The sequence below is a fragment of the Callorhinus ursinus genome, unplaced genomic scaffold, assembly GCF_003265705.2.
Source record: "Callorhinus ursinus isolate GAN/ISIS: 27379988/994484 unplaced genomic scaffold, GSC_fseal_2.0 scaffold7, whole genome shotgun sequence".
NCBI lineage: Eukaryota > Metazoa > Chordata > Mammalia > Carnivora > Otariidae > Callorhinus > Callorhinus ursinus.
In genome coordinates, this window is record NW_027397069.1 from 54,211,141 (window position 1) to 54,231,644 (window position 20,504).

At 37.7% G+C, this 20,504-nt stretch overlaps 1 protein-coding gene across 1 annotated transcript in view; it reads left to right on the forward strand.

The window, feature by feature from the left end:
• CDADC1 (cytidine and dCMP deaminase domain containing 1) overlaps window positions 1–19,620 on the forward strand; it is a 37,029-nt gene extending 17,409 nt beyond the window's left edge. The window contains exons 4-9 of the mRNA XM_073894312.1: window positions 1,378–1,555; window positions 7,680–8,249; window positions 13,212–13,261; window positions 16,515–16,684; window positions 18,667–18,856; window positions 19,585–19,620. Coding sequence (XP_073750413.1) covers window positions 1,378–1,555; window positions 7,680–8,249; window positions 13,212–13,261; window positions 16,515–16,684; window positions 18,667–18,856; window positions 19,585–19,620 — 1,194 coding nt within the window. The remainder of the gene's footprint in view (window positions 1–1,377; window positions 1,556–7,679; window positions 8,250–13,211; window positions 13,262–16,514; window positions 16,685–18,666; window positions 18,857–19,584) is intronic.
• Window positions 19,621–20,504: the final 884 nt, after the last annotated feature.

Genomic DNA, 20,504 nt, shown 5'->3' on the forward strand with positions numbered 1-20,504 from the left:
GCCAGAAGGTGGTATGTTTTGGAATTTAAAGATCTCTCTCTCTTTTTTAAAGATTTTATTTATTTATGAGAGAGAGAGAGCAGAGGGAGAGGGACAAGCAGACTATACACTCAGCGTGGACCCCGATGCAGGGCTTGATCTCACGACCCTGAGATCATGACCTGAGCTGAAACCAAGAGTTGTATACTTAACCAACTGAGTCATGCCCCTCTTTTTTTTTTTAAGCCAAGTGGGTTTCTCAGAGCCAAACTAATACCTGAGAGGGACATGCTGCTGAGTTGGGGTTGGGAGTTGTGCAGTGTTTTACCCTGTACCTAGTTGCATCAAAATTTTCTTGAGGTTGGTGGGTGTCCTAGTGTCAATCTAACCCATTCTATGACCAACTTATCCTAACACAGGAGTCTTAGAGTTAAGTGGCGATCGCTGTAATAGCTTTTAAGTGCTCAACCTGCGTCCACTAATTTTGTGGCTTTTGGTCTCCCAAGATTCCAATTAGCAATAGCCTTTACCTACACAAAATAGAGACATGTTCACCTTAACACACCAGCAGTAATCAAAAGATGTTACCTTAGCCTGGCCAAGAGAAGGCCCTGTGCACACCACTACCAATTCTCAACATGGAATCTGGGACTGGGGAGAGGACTGAACCAGCAGACCTCAAGAAATGGGGACCATAGCCTGGGATTCCACAATGTGGAATCTGGGGGCTAAATCAGGGAATGGGAGTTCCAATCAAATGGGGAATTTTGGACTGGAAAGCCAATCAGATTAGGAGCTCAGTGCAAAGACAGCAGAGCTCAGAAGCAAGAGGAACTTATCTATGGCCCTTAGATATGGCAAGAAGGACAGAGAGCTCAAAGGGTTCACAGGTACCATGCTTGTGTTTCTTGTCCCTGAAGCCATCAGTTTTCCTTTGGGTCCAAATGCTGCCACCAAATCTGTTTAAAAAAACAAAACAAAACAACAAAATTCAGCTGAGTAAACTTAAAGATCTAATTGCTTTATTCAATGATTCATGAGTCATATAGCTTCCCATCTAGTAAATAGAGAGGGGCTCTGAAGAGCTGCAAAAAGGGGAGGCTTCTATAGGCAGAAGGGGCAGGAAAAGGAAGTTGCTAGTAAAAGTGGATTGTTTCAGGCAAGGTGACCTTCCTTTTGGGGACTACAGGAGTTTATCAGGTGGATTTCCTCACTAGCTCAGCAGGAAATTACAGTCTGACTGGTTAATGTTATATTCCTGGGAGGGGCCAAAACTGCAATTAGGTATTAAGTCTCAGTCTGATAATGTGGACTTAGCACAAGTGACTCCATTTGGGGCCTGTTTCTTTTTTAACAGATGTTATAACTAATACATTATTATTTTGTATTTCAATGTAGGTGAAGAGAACTGGTCTTGTGGTGGTGAAAAACACGAAAATTGTTGGTCTCCACTGTTCTAGTGAAGATTTACATGCTGGAAAAATTGCTCTTATAAAACATGGGTCAAGGCTGAAAAACTGTGATCTTTATTTTTCCAGAAAACCATGTTCTGCTTGTTTGAAAATGATTGTAAATGGTAAGTGTAGATAAGGCTTGGTTGGGGATTAATAGTATTTAAGAATAACCAAGATAAATTGCCTAAACACCACTGAGATCATTTAGAAATATAAATACATATCAGAATATAGTTTGATACACTGTAAGAAGAGTCAAAAAACATGGATTCTGGTCTCAGCCCTGTCACTAATTAGATGACCCTTCGTGTATTAATAGACTAATGCTAGCTGCTATAACAAACAATAAAATTTCAGTGGCTTAATATACTAGACCTTTATCACCCATGTAAATAGTCCAACATAGGTGTTGCTGAACAGCAGGTGGTTTTTCTCCATGTGGCTGTTTCATGGGTGAAGGCATCTTCTGTCATGTTGCTACTGTCCTCTTCTAGAGCCTTGAGTCCTCTGCATCCAGAGGCAGACTGAGACAGAGAATAGAGAAGGCACACTGCTCCTAAAAACGTTGGCCTGGAAGTCACATGCATCATTTCTGTTCACATCTACTGTGGGCTTGTAGCTCCTGGCTGAGCGGCTATCTCCCAGGGACTGCTCTGTACTTGGGAAGAAGAAGAACAGATTATTAATGTTTAACTAGCCATCTCTGCTACACCAGCCTACTCACTAAAGCTCTTTATGCTTATGATTCTATTTTGTACCCAGGTAATACCCTTTTTTTTCCCATTCTCCCATTTTAAAAATATTGCATCTTTTACATAGGCACTGTGATATTGTGACTTAGAATATGGGTTATATATTTGGTCTTCATCCCATTCCTGGTACAAAGCAACTAAAACCCTTGGAATTTCCTCAGTGATGAGAGTGATAGAGGTGTCTTTTGTTATTCTTAACAAGCCCCCTTCAGTCACACCTGAGTGTGTTAGTGAAGTGACTTCTGGAAAACCCCGCAGATGGGGGCCTGCTTGCCAGCAGAACCACCCAGGTGATTAGAGGGTTGGAGCTTTCAGTCTCACTCCTGAGACTTCTGGGGAAGAGAGAGAGACTGGAGTTTGAGTTCAGTTACCAGTGGCCAATAATTTAATCGATCATGCCTATGTAATGAGGCCTCCTTAAAAACCCAAGATGGGGTTTGGAGAGCTTCTGGGGAAAAAAAGGGCTTATATGGTTGTTGTTGTTGTTTTAAGATTTTATTTATTTATTTGACAGAGAGACAGAGAGAGCACAAGCAGGGGGAACAGCAGGCAAAGGGAGAGGGAGAAGCAGGCTTCTCGCTGAGCAAGGAGCCTGATGTGGGGCTCAATTCCAGAACCCTGGGACTATGACCTGAGTCGAAGGCAGACGCTTAACCGACTGAGCCACCCAAGCATCCCAGAAAAGGCTTATGCCGTTTTAATCTGTTCCCTCAACTTGCTACTTGGGTTATTTGTGTTACAACTTAATGTAACACATCATCTAGTACCAAAATGAGTGACAAAGGCTGTTAAGTGTTATATGAATTCAGAGGCGAACTAGTGATCTATGCAGGTTGGCATGTAATGAAAGGCTGGAGCTTAAGCTGGATCCTGACGGGTCAGATGGAAAGGAGGAAGAACACATTCCTAGGTTATGGGGACAGCACATGTCCCCTTCTCACATCTGTTTATGAGAAGCAAGGTTCTGGGGGGTCAGTGTTCGAAATGGAGAATTACTCTTGGAAAGAATAGTGGCAGATGGATGATAATGATCGTTGGGACTGAAGTGGAGGACTTTGAAAAACTGTATGGCCTTTGAGCTTTATCTTATAGACCAGAGTTCCTAAACTTATTTTGAGGAAGGGCGATTTTTATTTACATGAAAGTTTTAAGAGCAGTGATCAGATCCATAGTAAAGACAGTGCCCTTGAGCCACAAGTGAAGCACTTCCAGGAGAAATGGTCATGTGGCTAGAGCCTCCTGCCTGCAACAGGTATTTCAAGCAGGTAGAGCCCGGATACTGCTGGCTTCCATAGTCTTCCCTGTCATTATGGATAGAGAAGATACCTACTTGAGTGGTGGGGACATTTCTTTCTTTCTTTCTTTCTTTTTTTTTTACCAATTAATTGTGCGGATTGGATATTCATTTTATCACTTGTGTTAATTGACCTATAAATCCCATTATAGATAATATGGAGCCACTGAAGCTTTTTGAGCAGATTGTTAACATGCTTAAATTTATTATTATTACTTTTTAGTTATTTGTTATTGAATTGGAACATGGAAAGATAAGAGGTTAAGAGCTTGATGAGCAGACTCTTGCATTAGGCAGGGTGTGAAATAGGGTTGAGATGGTGGCATTGATAATAGAAAAAGAATGTGAAAGGACCAAAACATTGTTGATTGATCTCTTCTAGAGCAAAGGAGAAAAATGAATAAAACATAGCTGTGTTTCGTGCTGAGCTGACTATGAGGCTAAGCTATAGCCTCAGACCTATTAGAGAATCAGAATGAGGAAGAATTAGAAAAATAGGGGAGTGCAAGTAACTCAGCACTGCTTGATGTCTTTAAGACATTTGAACTTTGCAAAGCAAATAATGAAGTGTGGAAAATCAGGAAGGACCTACAATAGAGATGCTTTTATGTTAATATTAGGCCCATGTATAAATACAATTGCTGTTATGTTAGGCTTATAAATTTGACCTTGTTCAGGGTCATGGTTTAACCTCATACAACAATTACTATTAGGTCAGTTACAAGGGAAGCATTTCTAAAGCACAGTGGTTCTCAAAAAGTGCGGTCTGTGGATTCCTGATGGTCCACAAGGTCAGACTATTTTCATAATAACAGTACATTTATACTAATAGTACCAAACAATGGTGAGTAAAACTACCTGTATTATGAATCAAGACAGTAGTAGTCCTTGTACTCTTTATGGCCATAAACTTGGAGTTAAAAAGAGGGTTTCAGGGCGCCTGGGTGGCTCAGTTGGTTAAGCGACTGCCTTCGGCTCAGGTCATGATCCTGGAGTCCTGGGATCGAGTCCCGCGTCGGGCTCCCTGCTGAGCGGGGAGTCTGCTTCTCTCTCTGAACCTCTTCCCTCTCATGCTCTCTATCTCATTCTCTCTCTCTCTCAAATAAATAAATAAAATCTTAAAAAAAGAAAAGAAAAAAGAAAAATAACATATTAAAAAAAAAGAGGGTTTCATGTAAGAATGCCCTTGATGAAACAGTAAAAATTAATGTTAATAAATCCCAAACCTTGAGTACACATCTTTTTAATATTCTGTGTGAAAAAATAGTAGGAGGTGGACCTAAAGCACTTTCGCTACAAAGTATAAAGGTTGCCTTAAGGAAAACCATTTACGTGTGCAGTTGTTTGAGTTATTGTAACCGAACTAACATGGGTTCATGTTGGCCTTGGTGAGTTACAGATAGGAGCTGCACCAGGTGGAGTTGTCACTCCAAAAGGAAGGAAACTTTGTTTGCAGCAAATAAGGAGATCATGGGGAATAACTTCCAAATCCATGACTCCCTGAGCTGGGTGAATGGGCTCCTTTTATTTAGGTTTAGAATGAATATTCAGAAAGGGGGGTTTTGTCATCATATACAAAGGCGGGCATAAGGTTGTGCATTGGTTTTAAGGAGACAAGCCTTACATTATACGTTGTTAATGAGGGTTGTGCTCCTCCTTGGGCAGAGATTTTAACATAATGAGGCAGAGGTAACCGTCAGACAAGGTGAAGGGGCTACGGGCATGCACCTAGAGCTGATATAAACAGGATGGGTTCTTGGGCTCCTTATCTCTGCTAAGGAATGCAGGGCCTTGTTTACTTTTGAAACAGCACTAGGAGTTTTTACCAACTGATTTTTGTGACCGATATGATAAGGCTATTTTCAGGCCTGGTAGAGACTGTTGCACAATAAACCAATGGACTTAAACATAATTATACAAAAAGTTTGTTGATATATTTCAGATTCCACATTGTAACTAACTTTTAAGAAATTATCCCTAGTCAAATTTTTACGCAGTGTCAAAGAAAAATACTCAGTTATCTAAAATGTCTGTTAAAATACTCCTTTTTTAACCATACACATGTGTGAGGCTGGATACTTTTCATACACTTCAGTAAAAACAACGTATCACAACAGACTGAAAGCAGGAGCAGATTTGAGAATCCAGCTGTCTTCTATTAAGCCAGATAATAAAGAGATTTGTAAATATTTAAAACAGTGCCATTCTTTTCAACTAGTTTTCATTGCTGTTTTGGAAAATACAGTTATTTTTTATTAAACCATGTTATTTGTATTAATGTATAGTAGATTCTCTGATGTTATTTTTAATTAATAAATATTTTTTGAAATTTGTTTTAAGTTCCTAATACAGTAAATATCAGTAGGTATAATCTACATAAACAGAGATCTTTGGGGTTCTCATGAATTTTTAAGAGTGTACCAGAGTCTGAAACCAAAAAATTTGAAAACGCCTGCTGTAGCATTTGCCACTGCTACATGAACATCTGTTCCAAGACTAGTCATCCCCTCTTCTCCTTAAATCAGGATTGCTAGAAGCAAGCCAGATGCTTAGATGAAAGATGGACTATCACCAGTGAGTAGGAAATGGATTGTGAGAACTCCAACAGAGGGAAGGTGAAATGCAGCCAGAGGAAACATTCTGATACTAGCTTTAAGGCCTTCAAAACTGATTTATAACCCAAGCTACAGTAAGAGTCAGGAGGAGCAGGGAGTAGATAGAAATGTGGGTTTATTCAACTAAGACTTTTTAATTCATCTGTTACTTTGAATGCAGGACACCCTGTGGGCCATCTGTCTTTTCCGTTCTGGACACAATCATAAAAATGTCTCCTAGCTGAAACTGCATGAGATATTAGCAAATGGGTCTCTTTGTAAAACACTAATTAATTGATGAACATCTGGGTGCTTAACCCTGTATAAGGCATCTCATTGTTCCCTCTCGAATACAAAATATTTTTTTTATCTGTTTGTTATCTAGTTTTGTTTTCTCTTTTGCAAATTGTCTGATCATATTGTTTTGTCTGTCTTGAGACCTTGTCAATTCATATGTGTTGTTAATGAATTAAAATCTTTTTTGTATATTAAAGATTGCTAACCTTCTGTCACATTAATTGAAAATTCTAGTTTATTGTTTTGTCTTTAATTTTGTGGGCTTAAAAAAATTGATATTGCTCCCCACCCCCAACACACACACATAAACTGCTGCCCTCACATTATTTTGGCCATTTAGGTTTTTTTCCTATGTTTACTGTTTATTTATTTATTTGCAAGAGAGGAATGAGCAGGGTGGAGGAGCAGAGGGAGAAGGAGACTCCCTGCTGAGCAGGGAGCCCAACACGAGGGCTCGATCCCAGGACCCCATGATTATGACCTGAGCCAAAGGTAGACACTTAACTGAGCTACCCAGACACCCCTATGTGTTTACTGTTTTAGACAGTGCTGCACTAGATATATGCATGCATGATGTTTTTGTTTGTTTCTATTTAGGATTTTTTTTTTTTAAATAGCTTCCCAGAGGAAGAATTCAGAGCATAGGTACATTTTTAATGCATTGATGAATTGTTTATTTCAAATACAAAACTCTCAACAATATCAGTTGACGGCTATGATATTTCTAAAAGCAGCCATTTGATTACTTGGAAGATTCCGGTACTGGGAATTCCAGTCCTGGCACTGGGCTTTGGGACCACACTGAGCAATGCCCGTGATTTGATTCCAGAAATATCTTCCTTGAGCTTTGTTAGGGGTCAGGCATCTTTTCCCATAAAGGGCTAGTTAGCAGATCTTTCAGGCTTTGCACGCCATATGGTGTGCGTACAGGTACTCAACTCTGCTACTCCATCGTAGTGCAAAAGCAACCAGAGACTGTGTCAATGAATGGGTGAGTCTGGACACTGAAATTTGAATTTCATAAAATTTTCATGTGTCACAAAATACTACTTTTGATTTTTCCAACTATTTAAAACTATAAAATCCATTCTTAACCTGCAAGCTGGGGAAAAAAAAAAACAGGCAATGGGACAGATTTGGCCTGTGGGCCATAGTTTGCCAACCCTTGGGCTATATTATAATTGACTTCATAATAAACATTTATCAGACTGGGACCTCTGGATCTACCACAATAATATGGTGGACTTGTCAAGAAAACCCTTAATTTCAACATGTGTCTGATAACTGCCTTTCATATTTTATATTTCAGCTGGAGTTAACCGAATTTCATACTGGCCTGCTGATCCAGAAATAAGTTTGCTTGCTGAGGCTTCTAGTTCTGAAGATGCCAAGTTAGATGCCAAAGCAGTGGAAAGATTGAAGTCAAACAGTCGGGCCCATGTGTGTGTGTTACTTCAGCCTTTGGTGTGTTATATGGTGCAGTTTGTAGAGGAGACCTCTTACAAATGTGACTTTATTCAAAAAATTGCAAAAACATTGCCGGATGCTAACGTTGACTTTTATTCTGAATGTAAACAAGAAAGAATAAAGGAATATGAAATGTTATTTTTGGTTTCAAATGAAGAAATGCATAAGCAAATACTGATGACTATAGGCTTGGAGAACCTATGTGAAAATCCATACTTTAGCAATCTAAGGCAGAACATGAAAGACCTTATCCTACTCTTGGCCACAGTAGCTTCCAGTGTGCCCAACTTTAAGCACTACGGATTTTATTGTGGTAATACCGAACAGATTAATGAAATTCACAATCAAAGTTTGCCACAAGAAATTGCAAGGCACTGCATGGTTCAGGCCAGGTTATTGGCATATCGAACTGGTGAGTTATATGCTTAGTGCATAAATTGGGGCTGACTGGGTTGTATTTGTCTCAGAAGTAAAATGGTATTCATCTCCTCTATCGTAGAGTTCATTTACTCTTAGATAGTAGAGTTTTGCTGGTCATTATATGTGTAGAAGTTAGTGAGATCCTTGAGTAGACACCTCTTAGAGCAGTATTTGGGTTCCTGTGGCCTTATATTCAGTGCTACATTTATAAATCAGGGCCTGATTATCTAGACCCTTCTGCTTCCTGCTTTTGTCATCTCATTGATCACTGAGCCCTCCACTAGAGATGGGACAAAAAGAGAAAGGAGAGAGAAGCAAAATCATTAATTTTTAGTTAACTCTTCAATATTTTGTATGTATTCAGTATTTCATAAAAACTTTAAAAATCTTTACAATAAAAATATGAATTCAAAGTAACAGCATTAAAGTAAAGGCATATTGACAAATTCTTCCAATTGCTGGTATGTCTTTAATCAGCAAGTTGAGAAATCAGACATTTTTACTTTATTAAGTTGAGCATGAGGGTATATGTGAAAAAGGAAAATGTTACTTGGGAATTTTCTTTTTTGTGTTGAAAGATGACATCTGTATTTCCAATTATAGAACAATGTTTTCACACCTTACCAGAGGTAAGATTTTTCAAAGTAGAATCTTGATGACTTTTTTAAATGCAGCTTTGAAATACGGGGGGAAAATGTAGGAGGAGGAGCAGTAGAGTAAGATTTGGTGAATGGAGGATTTTTTTTTTAGCTTTTCCCAAGAAAGAAGGAGAAGAAAGAAAATCTTAAGAAGAGGTCCATACAAATGCCACTGGTCTGCATTCTAATCAAAGACCACAATCAAAGTACTTTCAGCAGAATGGAGATTCTCAACTGACAGCATATCAGAATCACCATTAAAACTTTTCTTAAAAGTACCAAGGCTTAAATTCAAACCCAGGCCTACTGAACTAAGTCCATAACGATGTGGCCTAGCTAATGTATTTTTAAAGTTCTGCAAGGGATTCTGATGTTCAGCAGGGTTAATAATCACTCAATTCTTATTAAAGAATTTGGTTCTACTACAGGCGCAAATTTATGACTCCAAACAACTATTATGTAAAAGTCTGATTTAATGTCATTATGTTGTATCGTGGGCTAGGCATTAGTGTCTTGGCCAAAACCAGCTTTATAAAGAATTTTTCTCTAAACCGTTCTGGAAGGACAGAAACATAAATGGGTATAGCTGTTATGGCTATAATTCACTAATTCCCCTTTGCTAATAAGAATTCAACTGATTCCAGAGTGAGATAGGAATGTGCTATTCTTTTACTTGATCTCAGTACCTCCTGCTTCTCATAGGAGAATCATACCACGTATGACTCCAGTGTTTAAAGGTGTGGTAATGTATAGATACAAATATGCATCTGTGTTCTTTATTTCTGTGCAGAGTTTTGTACTTAAAGGTGTGCTTCTGCACTTGATGGGTAACTTAAAAGATTTTTCAAGGTTAATTTTTTGATTGTATATGACTTTTTGCCTGGAACCCAAATCTTGAATAGGATGCAACTCTCTGGCATGCACTCCGCTCCACTGTCCACTCTTCCAGGGAAGAGAACCATGTGTTCATCATTGGTTTTTCCTTAGCACTAAGCATAGTGTGTTGAATGGATAAAGGAAATCTTTTTACATCCAAAGGTAGATGGTCCACAATCCCTTATCCAAAATTCTTGGAGCCAGATGAAAAGGAGTCCAGAATTTGTCAGATTTTAGAAAGGTAATATGGTTACATATATTGTATATTACACAGCACTCCGGAGGGGCCTGAGGCAGTACATTGTCATCAAGCACATACATGTGGAATAAAATGTATGAGTATTTGCACTAAATATTTAGTCAGGTGTGGCCACAAAATAAGTACATCAGGCTGTCCCAAAAAACACTTGCACGGAGCCAGGCAATTTATATATGTATCTCATTTAACACTGAGGCTAATCCAGCAAGGTAGAGATCCCCATGATAGGGTGTGCTCCTAATAACTCAGACTTTTAATTTCACGCTGTTCAGTTTCTTCGAAGACTTTATTTCACTCTAGAGGTAAAGACACCATTTCATTAATCCATTTTATTTAAAAATATACATAGGAGTAAAATGAATTCCAAAACCTCTAACAACAGAATTCTAAAAGTAACTAAGAAGTAGGTGCTTATTAATTGCTTTTTGAATGATGAATTGGATCCACAGAGATGTCATTAAAGGACATTCTGAGGTAGCAAAAAAATGACAATGTTCATTTAGACTCTAGAGGGGAAAAAAGAGGAGGGCACTGCCTCTTATCTATTTGGTTCAAGTGTGATTTTTTATCTTTTTGGGGGTCCTCTTTTTCCCTTAGACTACGTGTTTTCCAAAGCTGAGGATTATGCCTTCCTCCTAAACCACGACATTGATGATGAATGTAGGTTGGAGTAGCCACAAAAGTTAACCGTTTCAAATCATAACTTGATGATTCTCAAGTTGTAGTATGCCTATGAATCAGAGGGGATGCTCATGAAAAATGTGGGTTCCTGGGCCCTGCCTGACTCCTTTGGAGAGATTGCTTCAGGAGATTTCCATGGGAGCCCGGAGGCCTCCCTTTTAGCAAGCATCCAGTGATTCTGAGGAAGTGGGCTGTGGACCACACTCGGACAAATGACCACAGAATCAGGAGCTAAATAACCACACCTGTGTTCCAGAACCATGGGATAAAGAGTTCTCTGACTTTCAGTGATCAGAGTCTCAGGAATTTGGCTCAGTGATTACAAGTTGACCTTTCCTTCAAAGGTATACAGAGAAAACCTTGTGAATGAGCAGATCATGGGGGAGCAATTTCTGTAAAAATTACAGACATGAAAAGATTCTTGAGAAATTACCTCATCTGTCATCCAGCCTTGGAGCTGTGTGACATCTACTCCATCTAACATGGATAAAATTTTATTCTGATTTTAAAAGACAGAGTAAAGAATATTCTGTTGGTGTAACTAAACTTGGCTAGGCAGTAGGGCTACATAGTGATGGAAAATTACATTTTCCCCCTCCTGACAAGGTTTTAGTCTGTCCCCAGACTGAAACAGGAAAAGTGGCTCCTGAGACTAAAAAAACGTAACATGAAAAACACTTGTGTCAATGGTAGGGAAAATAGGCCCTTAATATGAAGAATTTCTATTTCAGTCTCATTTTTTTGTTTCAGGTTTATACATGTATTAAGGATAATTTTACTTAAAGGTTTTGGTTTTTCAGGCAAATATAATCTTACGTTTCTAACTCCTGCCACTTGCCTTAGAAATAAGCGTAAAGCCATAATTGTATTCTTTTCCCTTCATATTGTGATCTGAAGGTCTTGGAAGGAACAAAATTTTGTTTACACCAAAATCTCTTTCATGAATCTCCACTCTAGAAGAAGCCTTCCCATACCCTCCATTCCTCATTTCCTTCCTAGCACAGCACAGCACACAGGTGCTTCTGTGTTTGCTTCTTCCTGTCTCCCTCCCACATCGGGCTATACATTTCATGAATACAGGGACTTCCCTCACCGCTGTCTACTTGCGAGTTCAGTAGAGGGAAATCCTTGTTACGAAATTCTTAACATCAAAGGGAGGGGTAGGTTCCATCTGGAGAGCTAAATTTTAGTAACTTGATTTCTTTTGCCTGTTTTCTCATCTAGAAAAGGAAATAGCTGCTTTACCTTTAGGGTAAAAATGAGATGACGGGGTCAAAAATGTTTCAAATAAATTACACAGATGCTTTGTGATACAATTTTGAAAACTCGAGCTTACTTGAACTGAAGATGGAGGATTTCATTATGTTATCATAACTTCTAAAACTTATTTATAAGGCAAACTCGCTTTTAATGCCTAGGTAGGGTAAAGTTATCCTTGGGGGGGATTAACTTTTAGGAAATTGTAGGGTGAAACTACAGTTTCATTTAATCCTTACCAATATGAAAATGCCCTAGAGTAAGTTCCACAGATGATTGGTACTGTCTCTGTGTAAGTGTACCTACTTAATTAACTATATCAGTCCCTTATTAAGATTTTGATAAATAATGTTTTCATAATTAGTGTATAATTATCTTAGAAATTTGAAACTTACCCTTGTATTAGTAGAAAGAAAAAGTCAATCCTTGATATGCAGAATTTCTATTTTGGTTTTTTGAAGCTTTCTGTTTCAGATTAATGGTTTTAAGAAATACAGCTTTATTTGATGCAGAGGTTTTGGTTCTGCAGGGAAATTATAATCTCATGTTTATAACTTCTGCCACTTGATTCAGAAATGAGTATCATTCACTAAGTTGGCATGCTTTTCCCCTTCAGGTAAACTCTGAAGGTCAGGGAAAGGACTTTCATATATATATATGAAAGCCCATAAAAACTTGTTTTTTGTATTATAAGTTTGAACTTTTTTCTTAGCAAGAACATTTCCACGAAATGTGTTTTCCATGATTATACTGTTAAAAAAATGGTAGAAGACAGATTTGAGTGTTGTGAATTATTGTAACATTAAATTCGTTAGTTCGGAAATCTCTTTTTAAATCAGTTTCATCATCTGTTAGCAATAATGTTTTAGAAGCTGACTTAGTGGAGAATCTATAAAATTACACTCTGTTCTAGTTACAGCTTTGAAGTGATCTGACTGTGGGTACTGCCATTTTAATGAGCTCTGCATATAGATCATCTGTGACTGGGTCGATAGTGACACTGCCTAGTTATTTAGCACCTAGTTCCATATTCCATGCTTAAAATATTTATTTTAGTGGTAAATTTTTACTAAATAAATTTATTTAGTAAAAAAATGTATTTATTTCTATAATTAGTTAAGATGTCAAGGATTGTTGCCACATTATGAATTATGTTTCAATAATATGTATTATTTTTGGAAGTGTATTTCTGAAACTAACAAATTATTGATCTTTACTGAGTTAAATGACATTTATCTTTCAGAGGATCATAAAACTGGAGTTGGAGCAGTCATCTGGGCAGAAGGAAAATCTGTAAGTATGAAAAGAATTTTTTTTTTTTAAGTTTTCATTTGCTTAAGAAATCTCTACACCCAATGTGGGGCTCGAACTCATGACCCAAAGATTGAGAGTTGTGTGCTGTTCTGACTGAGGCAGCCAAGCACCCCTGAAAATAATTCTCTAGACGTTTAATCTTGATTTTGTTTAAACATAGTTTGATCTTAAGTGCATTACCTTTTTTTGACCCATGGGGTTAATATTTTGTATTGGTGCATTTACTAAATTTTATAAACGTTTGATCATTCCCTCAACAATTGTCTAGATAGATTCATTCATTTAGCAAACATTTATTAAACATCTTCCACAGGGTAGGCACTGTGCCACAGTGGGCAGTGGGGAGTTAAAGTCCACATTTTCTGCTCTTGCTGGCCTTAGTCTATTAATGGAGACTGTGGAACAAAAAAGACACTAGCATATAACGATAATTGTAACATGACATTGGGAGAGCATGGAGGAAGAATCTCTATGCTGCTTGGAGAAATGAATAAAATATTCTTGGAGGAGGTAAGGTGCTATTTATTAGTCTTGAAGAATGCATAGGAAGGCATCAGGCAGAGTAAACTAGCATGACTGGGATGACAATATGCAGAGGTAGAGGGTATGAGAGAGAATGTGGGAAAATTCAAGTGATTTGGTGTATAGTATGTACTCTACGTACTGTACTCTATAGTAGAGTAGCAAAAAATTAGACTGGGCCATGAAGAAATTTGTATACCATGTAAAGAGTTTGAACTTTATCTTTTTAACAGTGGGATACTCTAGTGCTAACCAGTAGAAATAAAAGGCAAGTCACACACATAATTGTAAATTTTCTAGGAGCCACATTAAAAAAATAAAAAGGAACAGGTGAATTAATTTTAAGAATAATTTTATTTAATCAAATGTCCAGAAATATTATTTCAACATGTAATCAATATGAAAGCTATTAATAAAATATTCTGCATTTGGGGGGACTATTAACTCTTCATAATCCTGTGTGTAGTTTACACTTACAGCACCTCTCAATTCAGAATAACCACATGTGGCTAGTGGCTACTGTATTGGACAGTACAATCCAAGAATATTTTAAGTGGGAAAATGATTTGACCAGATTTACACTATAAGGGGAATGAAGTGGGGCTACACAGCAAATAGGGAGTTAATAAAAAGGAGGTGATGAGGATTGGAGTTGTGGGGGTGGGTTGGAAGGGCATGGAATCAAGAGACACTTAGTAACTGTAAGGCTGACTCAAAGATGAGTAGGGAGCCTAGGTTTTGCCTCACTAGACTTTATAGCAAGTAATTTGACTGTTTTCCTGGATGTATCGTAGCCCCTCAAATTCAACCTGGCCAACAATCTAGTATCTTCCCTGCTAACCTATTCCTTCATCAGTGGTCACCATCCCGTTCCCTGTTACTACACACATATAATCAACCACCAAGTGCTGTGAATTCCACCTTCAAAAGATCTGACTCTACTTTACTTATCTCTACCCCAACTATTACTACCTACCAGAATAAGTTCCTCTACCAAAAACTCCCATAGCATTCTGTGCAACTTTTTTGTGACACTCATCAGAGTTGAAATTACATGCACAATTTCTTAGCTCCAGATTATAAGGTTCATGAGGGCAAGGATTCTCTGTTTTATTTATAGCTATATTCCTGGCACCTAGCACAGTGCCTGGCCTATGGTTGGAACTCTCATTTGTGTTTATATGAATGCCCAGCAGCAGTCTTCGACTTAACATCTGGTTCTCAAGTGCTTGTAAGAATTTAAGTTTCCAGTCAGGCTAACTGTAGTGGGCAGCATGGTGAAGTAGAAAGACATGGGTTTGGAGTCCAGCAACCTGGGCTTGAATTCTGGCTATGTTGCTAGCATTGTGACCCTAGATAATTTTAATCTTTCTGGGCCTCAGTTTCCTTATCTGTAAAATGGAAAAACTAATAGTACTACTGTCAAGGTCATTGTGAGGAGTGATTAAATGAAATAATACATATAAAACTCAGCATGATGTTTGACATGTAGTAAATGCTCAAGAATAATTTATTATTATTACCAGTGAGATAACATTTTATTTGTAAGCTTTTGTTGACTTATCATAACAACGATTTTTATCGAGTTGCCATACTAATGAGTCTTTTGAAACTATCACATGAATAGATATAATATATTGAAATTTACTGAGGTTTACAGCATATTCCAAATTACTATAAACACTTATGATTTATAAAATAGTTCACTCTAGTAACTGAGAAAGCATTCATATTATATGTAATATGCCATTGACTATGAGACTTAAAAAAGAGCCACTTAAGTAAAAAGTTGCATTATAAATATATACATATTATATGCATATAACATATATATATATAAATGTACAATAGAGGCTCAATAAATATGAAGATTAAAGGAAAGTACATTTTGTGGAGGGGCACCTGGGTGGCTCAGTCAGTTGGGTGTCAGCTCGGGTCATGAACCCAGGGTCCTGGGATCTAGGCCAGAGTCTGTCTCCTTGCTCAGTGGGGAATCTGTTTCCTCCCTCTCCCACTGCCCCTCCCCCTGCTTGTGTTCTCTCTCTCTCTCTCTCTCATTCTTGCTCTGTCTCTCTCAAACAAATAAGTAAAATTCTTTTAAAAAATTTTTAAAAAGGAAAGCACATTTTTTATCTTTCAACTGTATCACAATAGTATATTTTTAGTTCAATAGTAGAAATTGTTCAAAATATTTTTTATTATTATGTTATGTCAGTCACCATACATTACATCATTAGTTTTTGATGTTCAAAATATTTTTACAATTTCTGACTTGTTAACCAGTAGAAAACAGCATATACAAAATTAACAATTATTGAGGACCTGTTATGTATGGGACACTCTAACAGGTGTACTTTAAGGCATAGAAAAGAGACATAAAACATGTTTCTGTTCTCTAGGATTTTATAACCTATTTGGGGAGAGATGTCTGAATCAACTGAAGTAATTTGTGAATTAAACAAGTTAATGTTTAATTAGCAGCCAAAACCAAGGACTGCCTTGAGATTATGTATTAGAAATGATCAGCCTTCTTGGAATTTAGCTTTGACAAGACCATACTGCAGTAGGAAGATGTAAGATTGTGTTTTTTTTGGTCATAGAAAATGGAATTAGTTATATAAAGTATGATACGAGGCTTTAAAATACACTGCCAGGTGCCTTTTTTTAGAGTGTTGACAACTCACCTTTGTTGGTTTGCTCACTATCACAGAGAAGTTGTGATGGAACAGGCGCGATGTACTTCATAGGATGCGGTTATAATGCTTTTCCTGTCGGATCTGAGTATGCTGACTTCCCACACATGGATGACAAGCAGAAAGACAGAGAAATAAGGAAATTCAGATACATTGTACATGCGGAGCAGAATGCCTTGACATTTAGGTATGAAATTCGTTTGTGTGTCTTTTCTTGAAAACGTAGCAAGGCTTTAAAAAAAAATATAGCAAGGGTTAGTTGAAATTAGTTTTCTTTTACCTTAATTTATTTCCTTTTTTTTAAATTCTAAGAAATATTCTTTTCAGAAGTATAATTTTGGTTATACCTGGAATTTGCTGCCAGACCTGAGGCCATTGTCAGATGTCCTCCGGGCCTTCAAATTTGCTGAGCGAGCCTATTTTTTTCTTGTCTTCCTTGTCTCCAATATAAAATTGCTTGAAGTGTGTCATTAGGGTCTTGTAACGACATCTTGTGAGATGTCTTCTATTTTCTTTTTTTTTTCTTCCAAATTTTTTTATTGTTATGTTAATCACCATATATTACATCATTAGTTTTTGATGCAGTGTTCCATGATTGATTGTTTGTTCATAACACCCAGTGCTCCATGCAGAACGTGCCCTCCTCAATACCCATCACCAGGCTGACCCATCCCCCCACCCCGAGATGTCTTCTATTTTCTAAATCTAGAGCACATGTATCTATGAATATATAGATTTTATTATGAACCAAATTGCTTTAATGTGGTTTTTGTTGGAGATTATAACTGGCATTACTACCTCCCTTCTGATGTTACTCTAGATCATTTCCACAAACATTTCTCAGCATTTACTATTAAAGGAGTGATCTTAGGGGATTCAAACTGAGCTAGACATGGCTTTTGTCCTTGAGGAGCTTATAGTACTCCTCAGTGTAAGGCTGCATTCAAGCTAAGAAGATAGGTTCTCTGGGCAAGGCCAACACAGAATCCTGTGGGAATGCAAGGGCTGCTGCAGACGGAGGGGCAGTGAGAGGGGAAAGCTGTAAGGAGAAACTGGCATTTGAGCTGAGGTTTGAAGGTCTGGTGGGATTGTGGCAATTGGAGTTGCTTACTTGAAGGGAAGCCATTCTTGCGTCAGATAGCACCAGATGCTTCAAGACCATCTTGAAGGAGGAAAATGCTTGTGTGTTTAGGAACATGAGTGTTCCAGTTAGTCTGGACCATGGAGCACATGCGAGTAGGCTGGGGCTGGATGGGGGAGGACTTGGAGTTTATACTCCATTTGATAGGCCGTAGGGAGATGGCCACCCTACTGATCACTTAGGTTGCAGGTATATTGTTCAAATAGACCAGATGCATAAAATTCTGTTGCCCGGGTCTAGGCAAACAGAATGAGTCTGAACTAGGGAGATGGATCTGGAAGCCTGGAGGTGGTGTAAGACAGCTGACTGAGAACAGTGGAAACCACAGAACCGGCAAATGCAACCCCTGTGGCCTCAGAAGAGAGCCATTCCTTGGTCCTACACTACCCCAGCAAACAATTCCTCTGTTCTTGTCCTTGTGCTCTTTGTTACAGATTTACTTGCTTCATTTGTATGGAGGCAAATATTTGTTAAAGTATCCTATCTCAGGGAGGAGCTAAAGGAACTGTAACTCAAAGCAGAATTTTATTATTAATTTATCAATTTAACAAGCATTTATTAAATATCCAGTAGCTACTAGATAAGGGTCAGATCTTTTGGCTCTTGTGATGAGCTAATGTCTAATCTCTCACGGTAAACGCATAAGGAAGATGTTCGTTCTAGCCCCTAACAGTGGCATTATAAAGTTCTTCATGTAGAGAGCATTGTTCTTGCTCTCCTTCCCTCCTCTCTCTTTCAGTGTCTGTCTGTTCCCGTTTTTATTTATAATATAATACCGAACATCTTACTGATTGCTTAGAATAAATAAATGAATTTTAATTATAACAATTGTCATGTTCAGATTGTATATTAACATTTTGTGAGTTTATATATTTTGTATATTCACTAATTCAGCAAGAATAAAGTTTATTATTGTTTATAATGTAAATCTGTTTTAAAATCAGCTCAATTTTAGTGTTTAAGGATTTCTCTAAAATATAACTCCCCTTTTGGAAGCTACCTTTCTAATATTTATAAATTTTTTGTAGGTGTCAAGAAATAAAACCAGAAGAAAGAACTATGATTTTTGTCACCAAGTGCCCATGTGATGAGTGTGTACCTTTAATTAAAGGTGCAGGCATAAAACAGATCTATGCCGGGGACGTAGATGTTGGAAAAAAGAAGGCAGACATCTCTTACATGAGATTTGGGGAACTTGAGGGTGTTAGCAAATTTACAGTAAGTAGATACACATTTTATTCAAGTATATTTTCTATTATATTGTTAGGTACCCTGCTGAATATTTTAAATTAGTGATTACCACACTTTAAACTATTATCACTGAGTTTGTTTTTGTGTGCAAGCACTCACCTGATTACAAATGTTCAGCTTAACATCTCTGTCTTAATGAATTTATATGTCTCTAGAGAGTTGCGTATTCTGGACCTTAGAGATCTTGAATTAATCGTCCCTCTGGTGCCCTCTGGTGGCTAACAAAAGAAAATCCTTGACCTACCTCTTCCCTCGCTCTTCCGGTTGGGGTGGTAAATAGAGGTGAAAATAGTTTAGGATTACCCAAAAGACAAGGACACACACACACGCAGGCACTCATGACACACATCTCTCATGGAAAAAAAATCAGAGAAAGAAGGGATTTAATATTTAATATTTTTAAAAAAGTACTAAGATAGTTCATGGGAAACAGAACTTTATTTCACTATGTAGGTTTTTAAAAAAAAACTTCTTTTTAGAAACAATTGCAAACATACAGAAAAGTTACAAAAATGCTACAAAGAACTTATTTTTCCCCAGAAACCTTTGAGGGTAGCTTGTTGACACGATAACCAGATCACTCTCAAATAGTTTGTTATATATTTCCTCAAACAGTAGATTTTCCTACAAAACCATAATACAACAACAAAACTTGGGAAATTATCATTGATACATTACTGCTGTTTCATCCACAGGTTTCAAAGTTCACCAGTTGTCCCAATGTTCTATAGAGCAAAAGGATCCTGCCCAGAATCATATGCTGCTTTTTAATAATAATTCTGGCATTTAATGTAACACTTATATACAAGAACTTGCAGTAGGTATAAAAGGCATGTAACTGTTTATAAACTTCAAGTTTACTGGGGCGGGCACCTGGGTGGCTCAGTTGGTTCAGCAACCAACTCTTGATTTCAGCTCAGGTCATGATCTCAGGGCCATGAGATTGAGCCCCATGTTGGACTTTGCCATCAGCGGGGAGTCTGCTTGAGATTCTCTCCCTCTGTCCCTCCCCCCCACTCACTCTCTCTCTCTAAAATAAATAAATAAATCTTAAAAAAAATTTCCAGTCTACATTCCTGCTTTGAGTCCACAGTGCCTGCAACACATAAGGCACCAAAAAGATATTTTTTTAAATTATTTTTTATTTATTATTTAAGATAGAGAGCATGAGAGGGAAGAGGTTCAGAGGGAGAAGCAGACTCCCTGCCGAGCAGGGAGCCCGATGCGGGACTCGATCCCAGGACTCCAGGATCATGACCTGAGCCGAAGGCAGTCGCTTAACCAACTGAGCCACCCAGGCGCCCCCAAAAAGATATTTTTTAAACTGTCTCTATGTATGTATACATACACTTATATATTTAGATTTTTAATTTATATTTAAAAGTTTAAAATTATAAAACATTGTCTAGTTTCTGCGTGTGTGTGTGAAGTATCATAAATGTTTACCTTTTTTATTTTTGTCATTGATTTTTGGTTTTTTATTGCCAGTTTTATTTAAAGTTTATCATGATTTTTATTTTTTTTTTAAGATTTTATTTATTTATTTGACAGAGAGAGACACAGCGAGAGAGGGAACACAAGCAGGGGGAGTGGGAGAGGGAGAAGCAGGCTTCCC